The sequence below is a fragment of the Aspergillus ruber genome (assembly GCF_000600275.1).
Source record: "Aspergillus ruber CBS 135680 unplaced genomic scaffold scaffold00024, whole genome shotgun sequence".
Lineage (NCBI taxonomy): Eukaryota > Fungi > Ascomycota > Eurotiomycetes > Eurotiales > Aspergillaceae > Aspergillus > Aspergillus ruber.
Genome location: NW_024467320.1, coordinates 371,948 through 389,057, shown reverse-complemented (window position 1 = coordinate 389,057; position 17,110 = coordinate 371,948). Strand labels below are relative to the sequence as shown.

At 49.1% G+C, this 17,110-nt stretch overlaps 6 protein-coding genes across 6 annotated transcripts; 3 read left to right on the top strand and 3 right to left on the bottom strand.

Annotated features, from left to right (window-relative positions):
- Window positions 1-90: 90 nt before the first annotated feature.
- Window positions 91-3,381, top strand: EURHEDRAFT_404796 (C6 transcription factor; the record flags this gene model as incomplete). Its single annotated transcript, XM_040780338.1, has 2 exons — window positions 91-2,287; window positions 2,342-3,381. 2 exons carry the CDS (start codon window positions 91-93, stop codon window positions 3,379-3,381), a joined length of 3,237 nt encoding a protein of 1,078 aa, XP_040636679.1.
- Window positions 3,382-5,450: 2,069 nt separating this feature from the next.
- EURHEDRAFT_542899 (uncharacterized protein) lies at window positions 5,451-6,354 on the bottom strand (the record flags this gene model as incomplete). Its single annotated transcript, XM_040787411.1, has 1 exon — window positions 5,451-6,354. The coding sequence occupies one exon, from the start codon at window positions 6,352-6,354 to the stop codon at window positions 5,521-5,523; it is 834 nt and encodes a 277-aa protein (XP_040636678.1). The 3' UTR covers window positions 5,451-5,520.
- Window positions 6,355-6,759: 405 nt separating this feature from the next.
- EURHEDRAFT_379759 (uncharacterized protein) lies at window positions 6,760-6,964 on the bottom strand (the record flags this gene model as incomplete). The annotated part of the gene is made up of 2 exons (XM_040779208.1): window positions 6,760-6,818; window positions 6,871-6,964. The coding sequence occupies 2 exons, from the start codon at window positions 6,962-6,964 to the stop codon at window positions 6,760-6,762; spliced, it is 153 nt and encodes a 50-aa protein (XP_040636677.1).
- A 2,655-nt stretch (window positions 6,965-9,619) lies between these two features.
- Window positions 9,620-11,154, top strand: EURHEDRAFT_379758 (pepsin-like aspartic protease; the record flags this gene model as incomplete). Its single annotated transcript, XM_040779207.1, has 4 exons — window positions 9,620-9,945; window positions 9,996-10,273; window positions 10,329-10,577; window positions 10,628-11,154. 4 exons carry the CDS (start codon window positions 9,620-9,622, stop codon window positions 11,152-11,154), a joined length of 1,380 nt encoding a protein of 459 aa, XP_040636676.1.
- Window positions 11,155-11,239: 85 nt separating this feature from the next.
- Window positions 11,240-11,614, top strand: EURHEDRAFT_173159 (uncharacterized protein). The gene has a single exon (XM_040777854.1). The coding sequence runs from the start codon at window positions 11,324-11,326 to the stop codon at window positions 11,573-11,575; it is 252 nt and encodes an 83-aa protein (XP_040636675.1). The 5' UTR covers window positions 11,240-11,323; the 3' UTR covers window positions 11,576-11,614.
- Window positions 11,615-12,391: 777 nt separating this feature from the next.
- EURHEDRAFT_414939 (mRNA decapping enhancer EDC3) lies at window positions 12,392-14,811 on the bottom strand. The gene is made up of 3 exons (XM_040782565.1): window positions 14,598-14,811; window positions 12,882-14,537; window positions 12,392-12,818 (listed from the first exon to the last, which is right to left on the bottom strand). The coding sequence occupies exons 1-3, from the start codon at window positions 14,710-14,712 to the stop codon at window positions 12,571-12,573; spliced, it is 2,019 nt and encodes a 672-aa protein (XP_040636674.1). The 5' UTR covers window positions 14,713-14,811; the 3' UTR covers window positions 12,392-12,570.
- Window positions 14,812-17,110: the final 2,299 nt, after the last annotated feature.

Below are 17,110 nucleotides of genomic sequence, written 5' to 3'. Positions count from 1 at the left end.
GCTTTTTGCCGGGGGACCTCGCTTTGCATCGGCTATTTTGCAGGACTTCTTATCACCACCTTTTTATCCTATACACCAGGCAAAGCCATCATGGCTCCTGGGTCTACCGCTAGCCTGTATTCGCACAGCGGAAGTCATCCTCCGAAATCCCCGTCGCCTTCTGCTTCGCAACAGCATCATCGCCGGGGGTACCAGGCTTGCGATCCGTGCCGCAAGCGCAAGGTGAAATGTGATCTGGGCAGTATGATTTTCTTTCCCTTGCTATTTTTATTTTTATCTTATTTTTTCTTTTACGACAATGTAACCAATGCTAATATCTTTATCGCAAAAACAGGCGTCGATAACCCCCGCCCCCCTCCCTGCGTACGATGTCGTCGCGAAAGCAAACGATGCGAATTCTCTGCCACCCGGCGCAAGCGCAAACCTTCCGAGGTAGACGAGAGCGTAGATGGAGTACTCCGACGGGATAAACGGATGATGGTCGGGGATACAGCGGATGATTCGTCCTCACGGAATGCTTCTCCATACCCGCATGTCGAGCAGCAGCAGCAGCAGCAGCAACAGCCCACGACGTTCGATGCGGAGGCCGGTCATTCTCCGCAGAAGTGGTCTGAGGGGCCTTCTTCGACATCGGTTGGTCATAGATATCCCCAGGTCAATGCGCCCAATCAGCCGGCTGCGACTGCTACCGCGACCGCGACTGCGACTGCGGGGCAATTTCAGGGCACTAGGAACCACCTCTGTCCACCTGTCTATCCGATCGGAGAGAGAACTGCTGGGGCTAGTTATGGTCTTGAGGGAGGACCGCCTATGATGAATCGCACTGCTGTTGAACTGCTGTCGCCTGCTATCAGTAACAGTCATGATGCGCTACACCTTTTATCTGAAGCAGCGGGGAGGACTGAGGATTTGAATCGTCAGAGCTTGGAGAATCGATATGCTGCTCGACAATCGGCCTCGTCGTTTAGCTCGCCCATGTCGCCAATGACCCAGGGTGGTACGCCGCGGAGTGCTGGGGGATCTTTCGCGAGAACACCCCGGACCGGGGCTATGGGGAACTATTATCAACCTGTTGCTTCCGGTCCCGTGGATGCACAGATATCTGGTGGTCGTGGACAGGCTGATAGTGCAGGCACATTTCAGGATCCAGGGTTTGTGGATGCCGTCAAGGCGTGGTCGCGGTTACGGTTTGTTCGTGCTGGATGGCTTACGGTTGAAGAGGCTATGGCTTATGTTGCATACTACTACGAGCATCTCGCACCGTTGAGTCCGATTGTCATTCCCGATTTCTCTCAACCCTCGACTCATCGTACACTACTCACTGATGAGCCTGTGTTGGCCGTTACGATGCTTACCACAGCTTCGAGACATATGAAACCAAAAGGAGATGGGTCGTACACGCGCTCTTTTTACATCCATGACAGGCTCTGGTCGTATCTTCGCGGTATGATCGAACGTCTTTTCTGGGGACAGGAAAAGTTTGGTGGACATGGCATTGGTAGCGGGCCCCGGGCATTTAACTTCACTTCCGCGTCGAAAATGAATCAGAAAGGGAACCTGAGGTCTCTAGGGACTGTGGAAGCCTTGCTGTTGCTCACGGATTGGCATCCAAGGAATCTACACTTCCCACCTGGTGACGATGAGAATGCGCTTTTAGACCTGGACGCCCAGGCGCACAGCCGGTCCGATAAGGAATTTTTAGATAACGATGGCGAACCAATCAACCGAACCTCAACCACTAACGCTGGCGAAGGACGACTTGCATTCCAGACATGGCTGGAGCCAGCCTGGCGCTCAGATCGAATGTCCTGGATGCTACTAAGCACAGCACAAGCCCTAGCCTTCGAACTAGGCGTCTTCGATCAAAAAAGCGAATCCAAAATCGCCAATGAATCACCAATAGAACAGACTCGAAAAAGACGCCTTCGCCGTCTTATCCTCGTATACATCTCTCAGAGCAGCGGCCGTTTAGGAATTCCCTCCATGCTTCCACTTCCGCAATGGGCGAATGACATCCAGCCAACATCGCCAGCAGACGAGAAAGGAGGGGATACAAATATTGACCGGATGCAGGATTCTTGGATTGGGATCTCGAAAATCATGTATCAGGCGAATCAGCTGTTGTTTGCGTCGAATGAGCAGACTTCGGAGTTGATTCGTAGTGGACGGTATCGAGATCAGATTGATCGGTTCCAGCCGTTTTTTAGGGAGTGGAAGCATAACATTGATACGATTAAACTTGTTCCTGCGATGCGACATATTCTGATGATTGAGTACGAGTATACTCGTGAGTTGCCAAGACCTTGCAGTTGATGATGATGTGATATGCTGACCAGTTCAGGTGTGTATGTAAATTCGTTGGCCCTCCAAGCTGTGGTAGATCGCTGGACAACAATGTCGAACGAAGCTGCGCAGAACCAAAAAGGACTTCCAACTGGTAACACATGGTTTGGTGTCTTGATGGAACTCTACCGTGTAAATGAGCAATACATCCAAGAAGTCGTGGACGCCTCTCGTCGGATTCTCCAGATTGTCCTTGACGGACTCGTACCAGGAGACCATCTCAAACACACACCTGTGCGATCCTGTTTTCGAATCCTCTCCGGCATGATCTTCATTCTCAAGACATTCACCCTCGGCGCAAAAGAAGACGACGTACGAGTATCACTAGATCTGCAAGACCGTGTTGTCGAAGCAATGCGTACCTGCGTCGTCGACGACGTCCACCTGAACCATGCCATTTCGCGACTTCTAGAACTCCTCACAACAAGCATCCGTACCCGCTTCCTGCGTTTCGCTCCGCTAGACCGCACAGGTGATGGCGAGGGCAGCCAGAGTCAAGAACGTCCCTCAGCACCTATCTCCCGTCATCAATCACCTCGCCGCGAAGCATCCAGCAATGCCTGGCCTTCCACCAATCTAAACTTTATGGACTCCAGCACCAACGCAGGCCCAAACACAACCATGTCCTCCCTTCACGATCCCTTAGCCGGCATCCCAGCACAGCCCATCAACTCTTCAAATATCAACGTCTCCTTCATGCCCCCGCCTCCATCAGTGTACTACAACTACTACGATGCCGCCTCCGGTGACCTTGAAGACTCGAATAACGTCCCCGCTCACTCGATGCATGACAATCCAAACGCAAACGCAAATCCAAACGCAGCGCTACCGGATTGGTTCGCTTTACCACTCGATCAATTCTTCAATAGTTCGACTACGGTCGTCGATCAGGGACTGGGCGGGACAGGCCCGATGTTAGGGGAGTTTGATATGCTGGAAGTATTACTTAATGAGCAGCATGATGGGGGTGGAGAAGGTGTTGGTGTTGATTCAGGAGGGGATGGTCTAGGAGGGACGTCGCATTTGATGCAGTCGTGATTGACTAGTAGTGGAATAGGGCGTTTGATATGGTTTCTTGTATATGTTTGCTTTAGGGAGGGACTTGTCTTCGTTTGTTTGGTCACATGGATGATACAGCACATATATTACTGTACGCACCTGGATTTCTCAAACCACGTTGGCCTTCGCTCAAGATATTGCCGGTCCGTTTTCTTGATCCCTCTCCGGACATATGTCTTCATGTTTTCCAACACCGATAAAAAAAAATATATATATATATAACTAGAGCGAGAAAGGCTTCGAGGAAGCAGCAATAATCAAGATCATGCGAGAAGATAGGGCAGAAATTTATCCTGTAAGAGCACTACTACTTGGAGGGGAACGTACCTGCTAACGAGCTTTTTGCCTTAGTGGATCTAGGAAAAACATTAACAGCAGAGGATCTCCAAGGATGACTTCATAAACAGTCTTTTCAATGTGGATGCGCAACAGCCCCATCTTTATCCATGAATTTCTGATATCCGATTTCGCTTGCCCTACAGGTGTTCCTTTGCATCGGAGTAAGGATTGGGGTCTTGATCCCCTTGTCGAATCCTTCTCCTGCATCTTGACCCAAGAGAGCGCCGCAAGCTTCTGGGAGACACGATTGTCCAAGGAGCGAGTCAGGCTAAGAATGCGATAACTGGCGTTGCTGGACTGGAGGGGCTTGGGAAGATGGCGAACGACGCTCTTGCCGGTGTTGCCGTTTACGCCTATGACGAGAATAGTCGGAGCCACGATAACAGTTCCTGCGGTGCGATGACAAGACAAATTAACCTAGGATGAGTTGTTTGGTGCTATCATGGTCCGTTTTATATAGTTATGCATACCATAGAATACAAATCAACCCATGAATAATGACGCATACTATTTTTTTTATCAAGCAGATACAAAGATGGAGGAAATTTGCCGATGTTTACCCAAAGGATCTGACCTAAAAATGAACTAGTGCCCAGAGCTAATAGTATGTAATACTCTTTTATTTCTCCATCAGGTACCTACCCTACTTGGTATGCCTTAACTTATACCCACACCCGCTGCAGGTAGGCCAAGGACAAGACGGGCCAAGGATTCTCGGAACAGACCGTACAGAAGCCTACGTGGGAGCAGTTTACGCCGCAACTGCTGAGAGGTTGACTGATATCTCTAGAATATGCTATTCGCACATAGGAAATCGTCAACTCACAATACATATTGCCGAGGAGCAGACGTATTGGGCACAGGCTCTTGTGTGTCTTGTTATGCCTTGGGGTATGGATATGACCTTTGCGACGAGGACGATGCAAATATCTGATCATATGGCCATGGAGCATTAAGGTGTTTCTGCGAGCTTTGTTGGTACAGTTGTTAATTATAGTATCTCGTGTATACCAGGATACTTGGACAGGTAGTAGAGGCAAACCGAGTCGTTTGATGAGAGACGTGAGTGGAGGTGAATGAGAGGGAGAGGGTTTAAATAATCGTGTTTCTTATGCCTATTGACTCACAGATGCAGTCGGAGCCTCAAAGTGAGTCACTATTGGAAAGGCAATGGAATGGAATAAATTGTATAGAAAGAAGAAGAAGAAGGCAGGTACGGTACGTAGCGACGTCTAGGGTGTCCCTACGTCACGTGACACAAACTGACTGAAGCCAATAATTACCACAACGCTTGACATATCGTCAAACCAGGTATGGCATATACATAGCGGTGGATCTATTTGTTTTATTAGAGGCATCTGTAGCCAAAAAAGAGCTGTTATAGCCTTAGGGCTCGGGCTTGTTGCGGTGTTAAAAGGGACAATAAGTTTTAACGAGATTAAATTCGGGTATTCTAGGGCAAGACAGAAAATGCATACGTGTGTGCAGATTCTTGACATGTCATCGACTCCCCTTTGGCTTCTCCCGTGGCTGAGGAGCAACACTCTGTTTGATTTTACTGTCATCCAACATTTTCTTGGGGGGTGCCGGCTCCAAGCGCAGCATGAATGAGACCGACAATTATCGCTTCAAGCATGCGAAGGATGAATAGGGAAGGCGACAACAGCGGTTGATGGGAATCTGATTCAACCGGTTGATCGTTTGTTGGTGTTATTGTTGCGGCTGCTCTTGTTGGGCCTGATGGCGACACTGTACTTATTGTCGGCCCATCTTGATCACCTACAGCGTTGTGGATGACAGAGACGAAGAAGAAATGCTAGATTCGGTCTGTTGATTCTCACTGCCAATGCTCCGTGCTGCGGATATGAGGCCTTGAGCCGATGGACCTTTCAAATGCTCACTGATACCACTCTTGTTAATTGAGGCCTGTGGCTGGGTGGCAGGCGGATGGAAAACAGAAGGCAGCCCCTGTAACAACGACGGCATGGGATTCGGGACCTCCACAGGAACCTCGAGCTGGTTCTGTCTGATCATTTCATGCGGTAAGCTCATCGCCAGACGATAAAGATTGCGGTGAGATTGTCTCATTTCGCGGACATCGACCAAAGTGACGGCAGACCCCTGGTCCGGGCTCGCTTCCGGTGGAAACTTGAGGTGCCGAGTCTTATTCTTCCAAAACTCTTTCAACTGACATGTTCGCTTCTGTAATTTGCCATGGATCTCGACGCGTATCCCAAATGCTTCACGGTCATGCTGGAATGCGAAGCCTGTCCGAATTACGTTATTGTGAACTGATTGCGAGTCGAGCTCATTCTCGGTTAACTCCCATTTCAATGTACGATATACGACCACATTGCTTGGGGCTTTGCCCGGAACCAATTGGATGGTGAACATCCATCGTCGGATCTCGTTTGTTGCCTTCTCGCTATTCACCCCGGCCCCACCGCCGCTGCATCCTATGGCATTCACCTCCGGCATAAGTTGGTAAACCCGCTTCCTCGGCAAGGCCGTTGGCTCGCCGCTGAGGTATTTCGGGCCATAGTAGTCGGTCAGTTGGAGTGTGTCGTGGTTGATGGAGGCAGTTGTAGAGATGGGCTCTTCCTTTTCAAGCATCACTAGCACAGTGGCAGACTTGAGCCGACAATCTTAGGGCTGGTCAAAATTTAGGTCGACGTATAAAACCCCGGCCGGAGTGGATTGATACAGCATGTCCCATTGAGACTCAGACAAACGAAATTGGCAATCCACTCTTACTTTCCCCAGATTTCGACTACCTAAACTTGCAGAGGAAAGCTGCCCGAAGTGGTGGTATGAGCGACCCATATATTCGTGCAAAACGTGGCCGTGTTTGTTGAGATATCAATTTTGGTTCCATTGTTTGCAACTGATTTTCCTGCACTATTCATGCAATATGGGAAATCTCAGTCCCTAAATGGGGTTCACTTGTGTACTCAGCCCCGAAACCAGCCTTGTGGATGAGTTGGTCAGAAGTCCACAGTTTTGCCGATCAGTCGCCATTTATACGAAGCCTGTGCGGGTGTTAGTATCTTCAATTATTAGTTGAAGCACAATGGCCTCTAGAATTACATTAGACCCCAACATGGAATCAAAGCCTCAACCTGAACGCACCAGAGAACATGGTCGTGACGATGATGGCGCCGCTTTCCAAGAGCATTTGGATCGCCTGCGCGGCCGACCTCCCAGAAGCAGCAATAGAGACCATGAAGTCGTTTTGTTTCCGGTCCACAAACAACAAAAAGCATTCGTCGTGTGGTGGGGTTAATTTACCGCCCGGTTTCCAAAGTCTTGATCGCCCAGGAGCGCTTCTGGGAGTTGAAAGACTTCATTGCAGAGATAGCCAACGTTAACATTGATGATGCGTGGCTCAGAATGTTCACAAGCTCTTACGGCAGTTCCTCACTCCAGGGAATAACCGATGACTTTACTCCTGGCCCATACGTTGAATCCTCTTGGCTCTTCTCGATGCTATAGTGGCATCGTCTGGGTATCCTCTCTCCAAACAATCGTTTATGAACCATGATAGCTTGTCAGCAACCGGATACATTCTCCAGCGGGCTCGTCAGGTTGCCAGCACCATCGAAACAAAAAGCCCCGACCTAGTCAGGTCACGACCGTGCTTTCGCTGGATCCAAGCGGAAGCAGAACATAGCCATCGTTTTGAAGGTGACGTGATTCGGCAACATTTTTCTTGTTTCCCAGGCGTCACGGTTTATAGAAGCTTGGTGCCTATTTATATCCCTAAACCTGTGAGAATCCCGGTTGGCCGGAGGTCCCTGCGTGCCCACAGTATACTAGGCTTGTCCAGATTTCACTCAAGACAGCTCGAGCAATAGAAGACTACCAAACCGAAGTCCTATGCCTGCAGGAGCTGATTTGTCAATATTCTCACCCCCACGAATTGTTCGAGCAGCTGAAACAGCGGCAGAGAGAGATGGAGGGTAATTCAGTCGCATACCGACAGACCTGTTTGTCAATGTATCTATTGCAAGGCATGAGATCACCACACTTACTGGAAGCCTTGCTGAATGAATACCATCTCGCCAACTCACCTACCCAGTCTGTTTCACGTAGGACCCAGGACGGGCTTACCCAGTGGTGCTATGTCATGCTGCAACGAGCCTTTGCTATATACACTGGACAAGAAGAGAGTGAGCTAGAAGACGAGGCCTTCCGCATTCTCAGAAAGCTTCCCTATGATGTTTCTTCCCTTGTTGATAGGGCGGCCATATTCAGGTGTCCGCGCCGAGTCCCGATACCCTCCAGCTACGAATCATCCTCGGATGGCGGCTCAGATTGTTCTAGCACCGACATCAGTACCATCCACAAAGGGTCCTTCCGTCATAGATGTATCATGCAAAAGCCCCATCCACGTTCTGTTGATGTTTCGCCTGCCATCGATGCGAGAAGATCGACGACAGCAAAAAAGCAACTGGTGTGGATCAGATAGTTCAGACCGACAATTCCGGTGAAAATCATATTGCAACGCCGCATACGGCCATTGATAAACCATCTACCGGGGCCAGTGAGAGCTCAGGCCCGGTCCAAGGCAAACAGCCACACGCGGTAAATGAACCCCCCGAGGATAACCCGCCAAAGCAAGCTCATATTCATGTATCATCCTTGTCCTCAGAATAACAGCAAGGCAGAAACTCTTACGATATCTAGAGTATATTGGGATACCTATCTGAATTATGCTACAAAGTTCGACCATGAAAGCCAGGGATTAGCTTGTTACCGATGTGACTATGAGAGCGAATGGATCCATAACGGCTCTTCGGGCTTCTTTGGAGCAACACAAATGATGCGTTTGAAATGTGATCATGCATAAAATAATTTTGCATGGGGATAATGTTCTTTTCACGGTAGATAGCTGTTCAATAGTAGTGATGGTCTATACTGACTATCCGAAACGGCTGCCATGTGGTTAGCTTGTTTCAGATTCATTGATTCATTCGCTTCAGGCTGTCAACGTTTCATCTTCAGCCATTGGCAGGTGCCACCCAACAGTGTAATTGATGCTGTTTGAGTTGTTCTCGAATGTGTATCAACTCTCAATACAGTCGGAAACACCGACAAAAGCAATACCAGTCGGGAATCAAATACCCAACCAACCCGACAACGTTTCACACATCTTCGAATCCAGTCAGAATCTCAATACCATTGGTACTCACTTGTAAGATTCCCACCCCTGGCTGCCTGCCGCATATTAAACCTGACACCAAACAATCTAGAGTCAATCAATCCGATCCGGCGGATAGGCGATCTTGACCTATTTATTGGTACAGGTGCATAAGCAGCACTGACCAGCCGGAGTTAGCGGTGGAGTCTCGGTTAGACACATAACGCTATAGAGATGGGTCTCTATCGTATCCTGTACCGATTCGACCTTGTCCGCACTGCAGTACGCCCAGCGCGCCCGGACGTGATAGTGTCGAGAGATGGCAGGTGGGATTGGAATTCTTCACTGTTGATTCGCTCGGATAGTGTGCGATTAAAAGAACTGAAAGAAAAGCAAATTGAATGTTACTTACAAATGTTGTACAAGGTGAATGGTCTGGGCATTGTTACGCGGCGGGTTAGGGTCGACTCCCGCTCCTTGGGGTAGTGGTGCCTGGCGGGACGACAATATAAAGACCCCTTGTCGGAGCATGAGATTTATCAAGATATAAAGAAAGCTGTCTCTCGTGGTTCAACTGTTTTCATTTCATTATCCCTAACCGCCGTCGAGTGAGTCGGGTACTCGCTTGCTTCGTGCTTCTGTCTTTCTATTTGCCAACTTGGGCGCTTATATTCTTCACTCATCTATTTTTCTTCTTTTCTCGGCCTGGTGCTTGAGATCTCATTTCCTCTCCTCAAAATGCTTGTTCTTAATGCAATTGCACTCCTCGCTGGCCTGTCGACTGTGTCGGCAGTGCCTACGGCCCAGCCGCGTCGTCGAGGCTTCACTCTCAACCAACTTATCAAGCCAACGACTCAAGGACTATCGCGAACTGTCAACCTTCCAGGGATGTATGCCGGCGTATACACCAAATTTGGGGCGAATGTACCTACGGATATCAAATCTGCTGCGGATAATGGCACCGCAGTCGCTAAACCGGAGGACAATGATAAGGAATACTTGACGCCAGTGAAGATTGGGGACACAACATTGAATTTGGATATTGATACTGGGTCTGCGGATCTGTAAGCAACCTTCATTTTTTTGTGTCATCTACAACGGCTAATAAGCCTAGGTGGGTGTTTTCGAGCGAATTATCTACCACCGCGCAAAGTGGTCACAGCATCTACAAGCCAGCATCCAACGCGACTAAGATGGAAGGATACAGCTGGGAGATCTCCTACGGTGACGGAAGCGGTGCGACAGGCGACGTCTACAAGGACACCGTTACTGTCGGTGGTGTCACGGCGCACGGTCAAGCAGTCGAAGCGGCCAAAAAAATCAGTCAATCGTTCGTGTCTGATAAAAATAATGACGGCTTGATGGGGCTGGCGTTTAGCTCTCTTAACACTGGTAGGTTGTTCCAGTCTTCTATTTATGACTCGAATGGGGACTTATAAGAGAATAGTCAAACCCCATGCCCAGAAAAACTTCTTCGACACTGTCAAGGATGACCTCGATGAACCTGTGTTTGCGGTAGCTCTCAAGCACCATGCGGCAGGCTCTTACGACTTTGGATACATTGATAAATCCAAGTACACCGGTTCACTCACGTACACCGAAGTCGACAGCACAGACGGATACTGGATGTTCACAGCGGAAGGCTACGGCATCGGTGATGGTGATGCTAACTCAACCCCTCTGACTGGGATTGCAGGTAAGCACCCCATACACACTCTACGGTTGATAGTATGCTAATGTTGTCAGACACCGGTACGACCCTTCTCATGCTTCCGGAAGAGGTCGTCGACGCATACTACAAGCAAGTCTCTGGCGCGAAGAGGAACGTAATGGCCGGTGGCTACGTCGTCCCCTGCGATGCTGAACTGCCAGACTTCACCACCGTCATTAGCAGCACGGCCAGTAGCGGCTCCGGCAGCAGTACCGGTAGCAGCCCCAGCAGCAGCAGTACTCCTGGCTTTGGCGGCAGTTTCGGCAGTGGTGGTAGTGGATTCGGTGATGGTGGCCTTGGTAGTATTGGCGACCTCCTTGGCAGTGGTATTTTCTCCAACAAACGCAGCACCAGGAGCAGTGGAAGTGGAAGCTACAAAGCCGTCACGCCTGGCAAGCACATCAAGATGTCCGCTATCGACGAGGAAGGGTCAAGTTGTTTTGGTGGGATCCAGAGTAACTCTGGGATGTCGTTTTCGATCTTCGGGGATGTGTTTTTGAAGAGTCAGTACGTGGTTTTCGATCCTGAGAAGCCGCGGTTGGGATTTGCGCCTCAGGCTTGATTTTTTCTCGGTCTTTTTACGAGTTTTGATATGATTGAAAATAGACCTTTGTGCCCTGTGCTGTACGCGCTGGGGGTGTACGGTACTGGCGGAAGGGAAAAAAAATTGAAAGAAAAAACAGACTACGAAAAGATAGGAGTCCGAATACAGAACCGCTGCGGCCTGCGGGATGAACCATAATGCCACAAAATTAACATGGCCATTACCACTATGGGAAGCGCAGACCACTGAACCATCTTGCCATAGCTATTTAGACATATATACGCTGTGGTGGGCTATAACCCTACTTTGGCTAGGCATCAATAGGAAGAAGGCATCACCAGACATGCGAGGCAGCCTTATTCTATTCAGTTGCTGTCTTCCAAGCACAGACAGGTGCACTTCCGTTGGACGAAATCCGACCCCAAGTTCGAACTCCTAACAAGGGTCCCGGGCTTAATGGTTGATGGGTATTCAGGTATTTAATTCCGTGTGGCAAGCTCTCTTCAAAACTAGCTTCTAAGCTTTGTACCAACTGTATTTCCATTTCCATTGCGAGCTCGGAGCGTTGGGCATGATATTAAAACCGATCTTGATCCCTGCTTCAGTATTATCTCTAGACGTAGAAGCATGGTCAGACATTAACATTCTCACAAACATGACATCTCGGACATTTAGAATCAATTTCTTCACGCTGCCGAATTTGAGAGAGGCTGAAGTAGTCACACACTTCCATTTCCTTGTAGTGATCAATCAGCCCGCCATCTTGCACGTTTGTTGCTCTATCGCGGAATAAGTTTCCGGCCTCCAGCCTCCAGCATCGCAGCAATGTAGATGATTCAACTAGTGCAGACTCCTGTATAAGGCGCGTAGATTGTCCTCACGTATGTTGTCCATAGGACTTATTCCCAAGTCGCTTCTATTGGCGGTATTATCGGCCCTTAGATGGGTCAATTGAGCCTGGTACTCGTACTGCCGTCTTAACCTTTCCCTTCACATTTTACTACTCTTTTCTTGAAGTCTGTGCACTTCGTGGATCCGAGTTGTGCCTTAAGAGGTTTGCAGATTGCTGGTACTGCAAGTATCAGGGATTTTCATAGAAAAAAATGAATGCCATTTTTTCAGTAGCTAGAAGCACCATTGGTAGATTTTCACAGGAAATAGGAAGAAGAGGAAGTAAGAAATCGGGCTAGCATTCTGATCTACTCCATTGTCACTCATTTCATGAGTACTCACGCTAGGAGCAATACTGAAAAGGACCGAATCTGTTTCTTTAATCATGATTTTATAGTATGGAATAAAACTGGCTAATATACACAGTACAAAATGCAAAATTGCTTTTATGGGCATCATTCATAGAAACAAGCGCACATGGGAATCAGGAAGTGGAGTGTACACCCAAAATATTCAAAACAGGCATGAGTATTCATAAGAGACCTAGGCAACAGGTGGCTGATAGCGAAGGGGCACCACCCAACGGTTTCCAAAATCAATGCCATGGCGACGGCGTGTTCCGTATTTCCTCCATACTACCTGCGGTATTCCAATATCTGCGACAGAGATGTTCCACGAGTGTCCTTCTCCGGAGAGCAAGGCATTCATTACTCCAGTTTTTGGTGCGGCGAGACAAACAACCGATTTAGAGTTGATACATAGTCGACTAGTCTCGAGTAAAGTCACCTCACCTGTAGAAAAATCATGGATAAGTTTTCGCCAGGGAATGACACGGTTACTGAAGGATAACTTACCACTGGCAGCAGAAAAGCCTGACGGGATATCGACAGACAGCATGTCGACATTGCTTCGGTTAGCCCACGAAATCATTTCGAAAGCCGTGGTCTGCTGATCGGTGCGGAGGTCTTCAAAAGCCATGTGCATGCCAAATAAGGCATCAAGAACCAAATCAGGCTCAAAGTCGTTACTCGACAACCGCACTGATAGTTCTTCCCAACGCAACACTCGACCGCCAACCTTCTTGAACACATCCAGCTGCTTGCGGCAACTTTCTAGTAGTTCACCCTCCTGCTGTAGCCCCAACATACAAGCAGTCACGCGATGACCCCGATTGCGAAGATGGCGGGCTGCGGAGATAGCACGAGCTCCAGTTTTGTGGTTTCCCCCGAGGACCAGCATGGTGGGGGCAGCAGAATCGTTAGGTAGTAAGCCAACAGCTGCCTCCGCAATGCATCTCCCAGCATTCTCTGTAATCATATCTTCCGTTAGGCCAAGTTCCGCAACGGCGATCTGCTCAACCTCGAATGCCTGCAATGGGTTCACAGTGGGACAACTTCTGTTGGTGGTGGTAAGCCGCAAGGACGCCCCGGATCCACCTGGAACGTTCACTTGGGATGCTGAGAGGGAGTTCTTGCCCGACATAGGGCTCGTAGTGCGAGATGTGCTGAGTTGATTGCGGCTAAGGGTGTTGACTTGTTGAGGCACCAGAGACTGGCCCAGTATCGCACTGCTCTTTAGAGTCGGTCCGAGTCTCGATCCGGAATATGTGCCACTGCTCAGCTTGGTATCACTGACTTCTTGCTCAGTATCGCCGGTTTCGCTTTCCTGGGGACTATCGAGTACATTTTCGGTCCAATGCAGGTTCTTTCCGTTATTCGTCCCCGGCTTGGGAGTCTTCCTGTTAAAGCTCACCAACCGGTCTTCATCCGCGGTAGTATCATCATTCCTGATCTCTTCAAATACACGTCTCTTATCGAACTTCGACAAGTTGCTCTGGAAGTCGAACTCTCCCATTTCTTGGATGTCGGTCGGATCCTCCGTAGCCCAGCCATTGGGATCATCGGTATAAGCCTGTCGACCCTTCTTCTTGCGCCGTCGTCCATTAAGTTGTGAAGCTCTCTCTTTGCGTGATTGCGGATCGGCTGGTTCGACAAACGCAGTCTGGCGCCAACCCTTGGACTTGAGGTTCGTGTTTGACGTAGCACCGCCGTCCATTCGAGGCTTTCCCTTGTTACCACCACGGTTCCTTGTGTCGACGGGTGCAGATCCGTCCAATTCATTCCCCTGTGTCGCGCCATACGCTGCAGCCGCCTGGTTGCCCGTTTCAAATCCCAGATTGCTGAAAGGTTCTGAAAGCGAGGCGGAAAGGTTCACATTTCCCGGACGAATTTGTTGCTGCGGGGGATAGACATGTTGTGGGCTTGGAGCCGTGGGAGGGACAGGTCTGCCCGATTCAATAGTGCCAGGTTGGGTCGGGGGAGGCTTCGAGAAGCTTAGGATAGCCGGATCGACGAAGGACTGGGCCTGAGGGGCCTTGGGGGCCTCGCTTGGTGAAGGAGCATGTTGAACTGGCGGTGCGGAGCTTTTTGACGGCCCAAGAGACAAATCTGCTATGTCGGGCGCGTCGAGAGAGAAGGTCGGTAGAACTTGACCAGTCCACGAGAGTGTCACTAATTTTTGTGTCAGATGAATTTCTGGATAAATTCAAGGGCCACATTCATTTCACATACCGTTTTGGAGTATCAGACGCTGACCGATGACATTAGCCACTTGCCCTTGAATCGTCGCATTTGGCGGCGTTTTGAGGGTCACGAGGACGTTGAATCCGATAAACTCGGTTGCCATGGTGCGAAAATATCCCGCATAAGAACAAGGAGACACAAGTCAAATGTTCAGCATAAACCGTGGCAAAGAATTGGGGAAAGCAAAAACCGCGAGAGATCGTCGCAAAGAGTGACTGCCGGAATCGTCAGCTTGGACCGCAAAAATCACGTGTGCTTTATCTTATCGCTTATCGTGCGTGGGGCTATATTATCGATTAGAAAGGGTCTTAGTAGAGAGACTTGGAGAAGTTCAAATTCGTCTATGGCATATAATAATCATGTATAATAGTCTGTAGTAACGCCTTTTCGCTATGCGATGGGCCCGTATCGGCCTCATCTACCCATGGATATCAAGATATGCATGCATAAAACGGAAGGGAAAAAAATCAATCCGTACATAAGAACGAGTTGTATAAGAAAATAATCCGAGGGAAAACGCAATATAAAACCCAAAAAATCAACCATACATTTGCTCCAGATAGTCTTCGTCGTCAAGTTCGTCTTCGAATTCATTTCCGTCATCTTGGCCACCAGACTTGTTCGTTTTGAGAACATCGGTGATGCTAACGAGCTTCGAATAAAAGTCAATAACCTTCGGATGGACCATGACTTTACGTGCATCAAAGCGTGTCACCTGAAGACCTGCTTGCGAGGTCGCACGACTCAGGGCAACATAAGCCTGTCCTTTCTCGAATACGCGGCCAAGATCAACTTTGACTCGTTGCAAGGTTTGGCCTTGGGCCTTGTGGATGGATAAAGCCCAGGCAAGGATCAGTGGAATCTGTTGGCGTTGAGCTTGCACTTCTCCATTTGGGAGCTCAATCTTCCAAGTCTCGGGCTGGCAAAGCAGATGTCTTTCGGTTCCGTCGGGTTGGATGAAACATACCAATGGCCACTTTGGGCCTGGGGCAGCGTCTTGGTTAGCATGGGACTTGATCTTTTTGCGCGCCCGCATTTCCTCGTCGTCATCCTCTTCGCCAGCAAAATCTTCCTCCTTTCTCATGTAATGGTCGAATGTGCCTTCGTCCATGAATGCCACTACTCGCCCAATGGAGCCATTAACGAGAGTTTCTTCCATGTTCTTGATAAGCATCACCTGCGCACCCTTTTTGAGATGAATAGTAGGGGGCGCCATGCAATTGGCAAGCAACTTATCCCGGTATTGAACTTCTTTAATAGAGCCGGAATCTTGCGCGTTAAAAGTCATCAGGTCTCCAGAAAGCCTGGTCATGCGCACACCATTCGCATTCTCGACTTCGTTGCGCGTAGGGAAACTGAGAGTGTTAGAACGCGTAATTGTAAAATTCAGTGTACGAAAAGATCCTTACAGCTCAGTGGCTTCAAGCGAATCTTGGAAGTTCAGCGGCCGGGCGAGTTTCTTAAACGCCTCGATCGACTGGGCATTCAGTTTGCCAAGTCGCATTTGATTGAGCATATTTGCAAACTCTGGGTCCTTTTGACGGAAGACATGGGTCAGGAGAATTGTATGTTGGATGGATGTCGTCCACGTGGCTGCTGAAAATGCAAACTTCGCTTCACGGCCTCCTTCAGGTACTGGAGGCAGCTGGAAGAAGTCGCCTGTGACCACAAGCTGAATACCACCAAAAGGTCGGCCATTATTCCTTATCCGCCGAGCTATTTCTTCGAGCTTATCGAATAAATCGCCATCAACCATTGATACTTCATCAATAACCAGGACCTTAGTTCGTAACCAGCGAGCCCGCGCCTTTTGGTTGCGTTTTATCTGCAAGGAGTCAGTTATTATACGCCAAAAAGTAATAGAAAATCAAAAACTGTGTATTAAGCCAGCGCAGAGCAAAGAAGGAATTACCTTTTTGACGAGTTCAGGGACCGCCTCTTTACCCAGTCCAATGCCAGCAAAACTGTGAAGTGTAACACCTTCAATATTACAGGCAGCAAGTCCCGTGGAAGCTGTCACGGCCACTCTGTCTGGCTCCCTCCGGTATTTGATGCGAAGTTGCTTGATGATTTCTCTCATCAGAACGGATTTACCAGTTCCTGCAGAACCAGTGAAGAATATGCTCTTCCCAAGCTGGACAACAGCATCAAGAACATGTCTTTGCTCATCACTGAGAAACACAGGTGCAAGATGGGCATTAGTTGGGCGCTTTTGTTCTGGTTTCTGGTTTTTAGACTGCCGTCGCAACTCTTTCTGCTCATCCTTAATTGCGCTAGCTGTCTTATTCCAGATAGCAGTAGATTTTGGTTTCCGGGCTGGCGTTACCGGTGGAGGCGCGCTTTTCGTTACCGGCTCTTCCTTGTTGAGCCATGGCACAGTTCGAGGCTTGGACGACGGGGGTATTTGTACTCTGCTGGGAGGTTTCGGTGGCTGAAGATGTGACGGAGGAGAGGACGACCAAGGTAGCTGTATACTGCTGGGGGGAGCTTCCTCGTCAGGT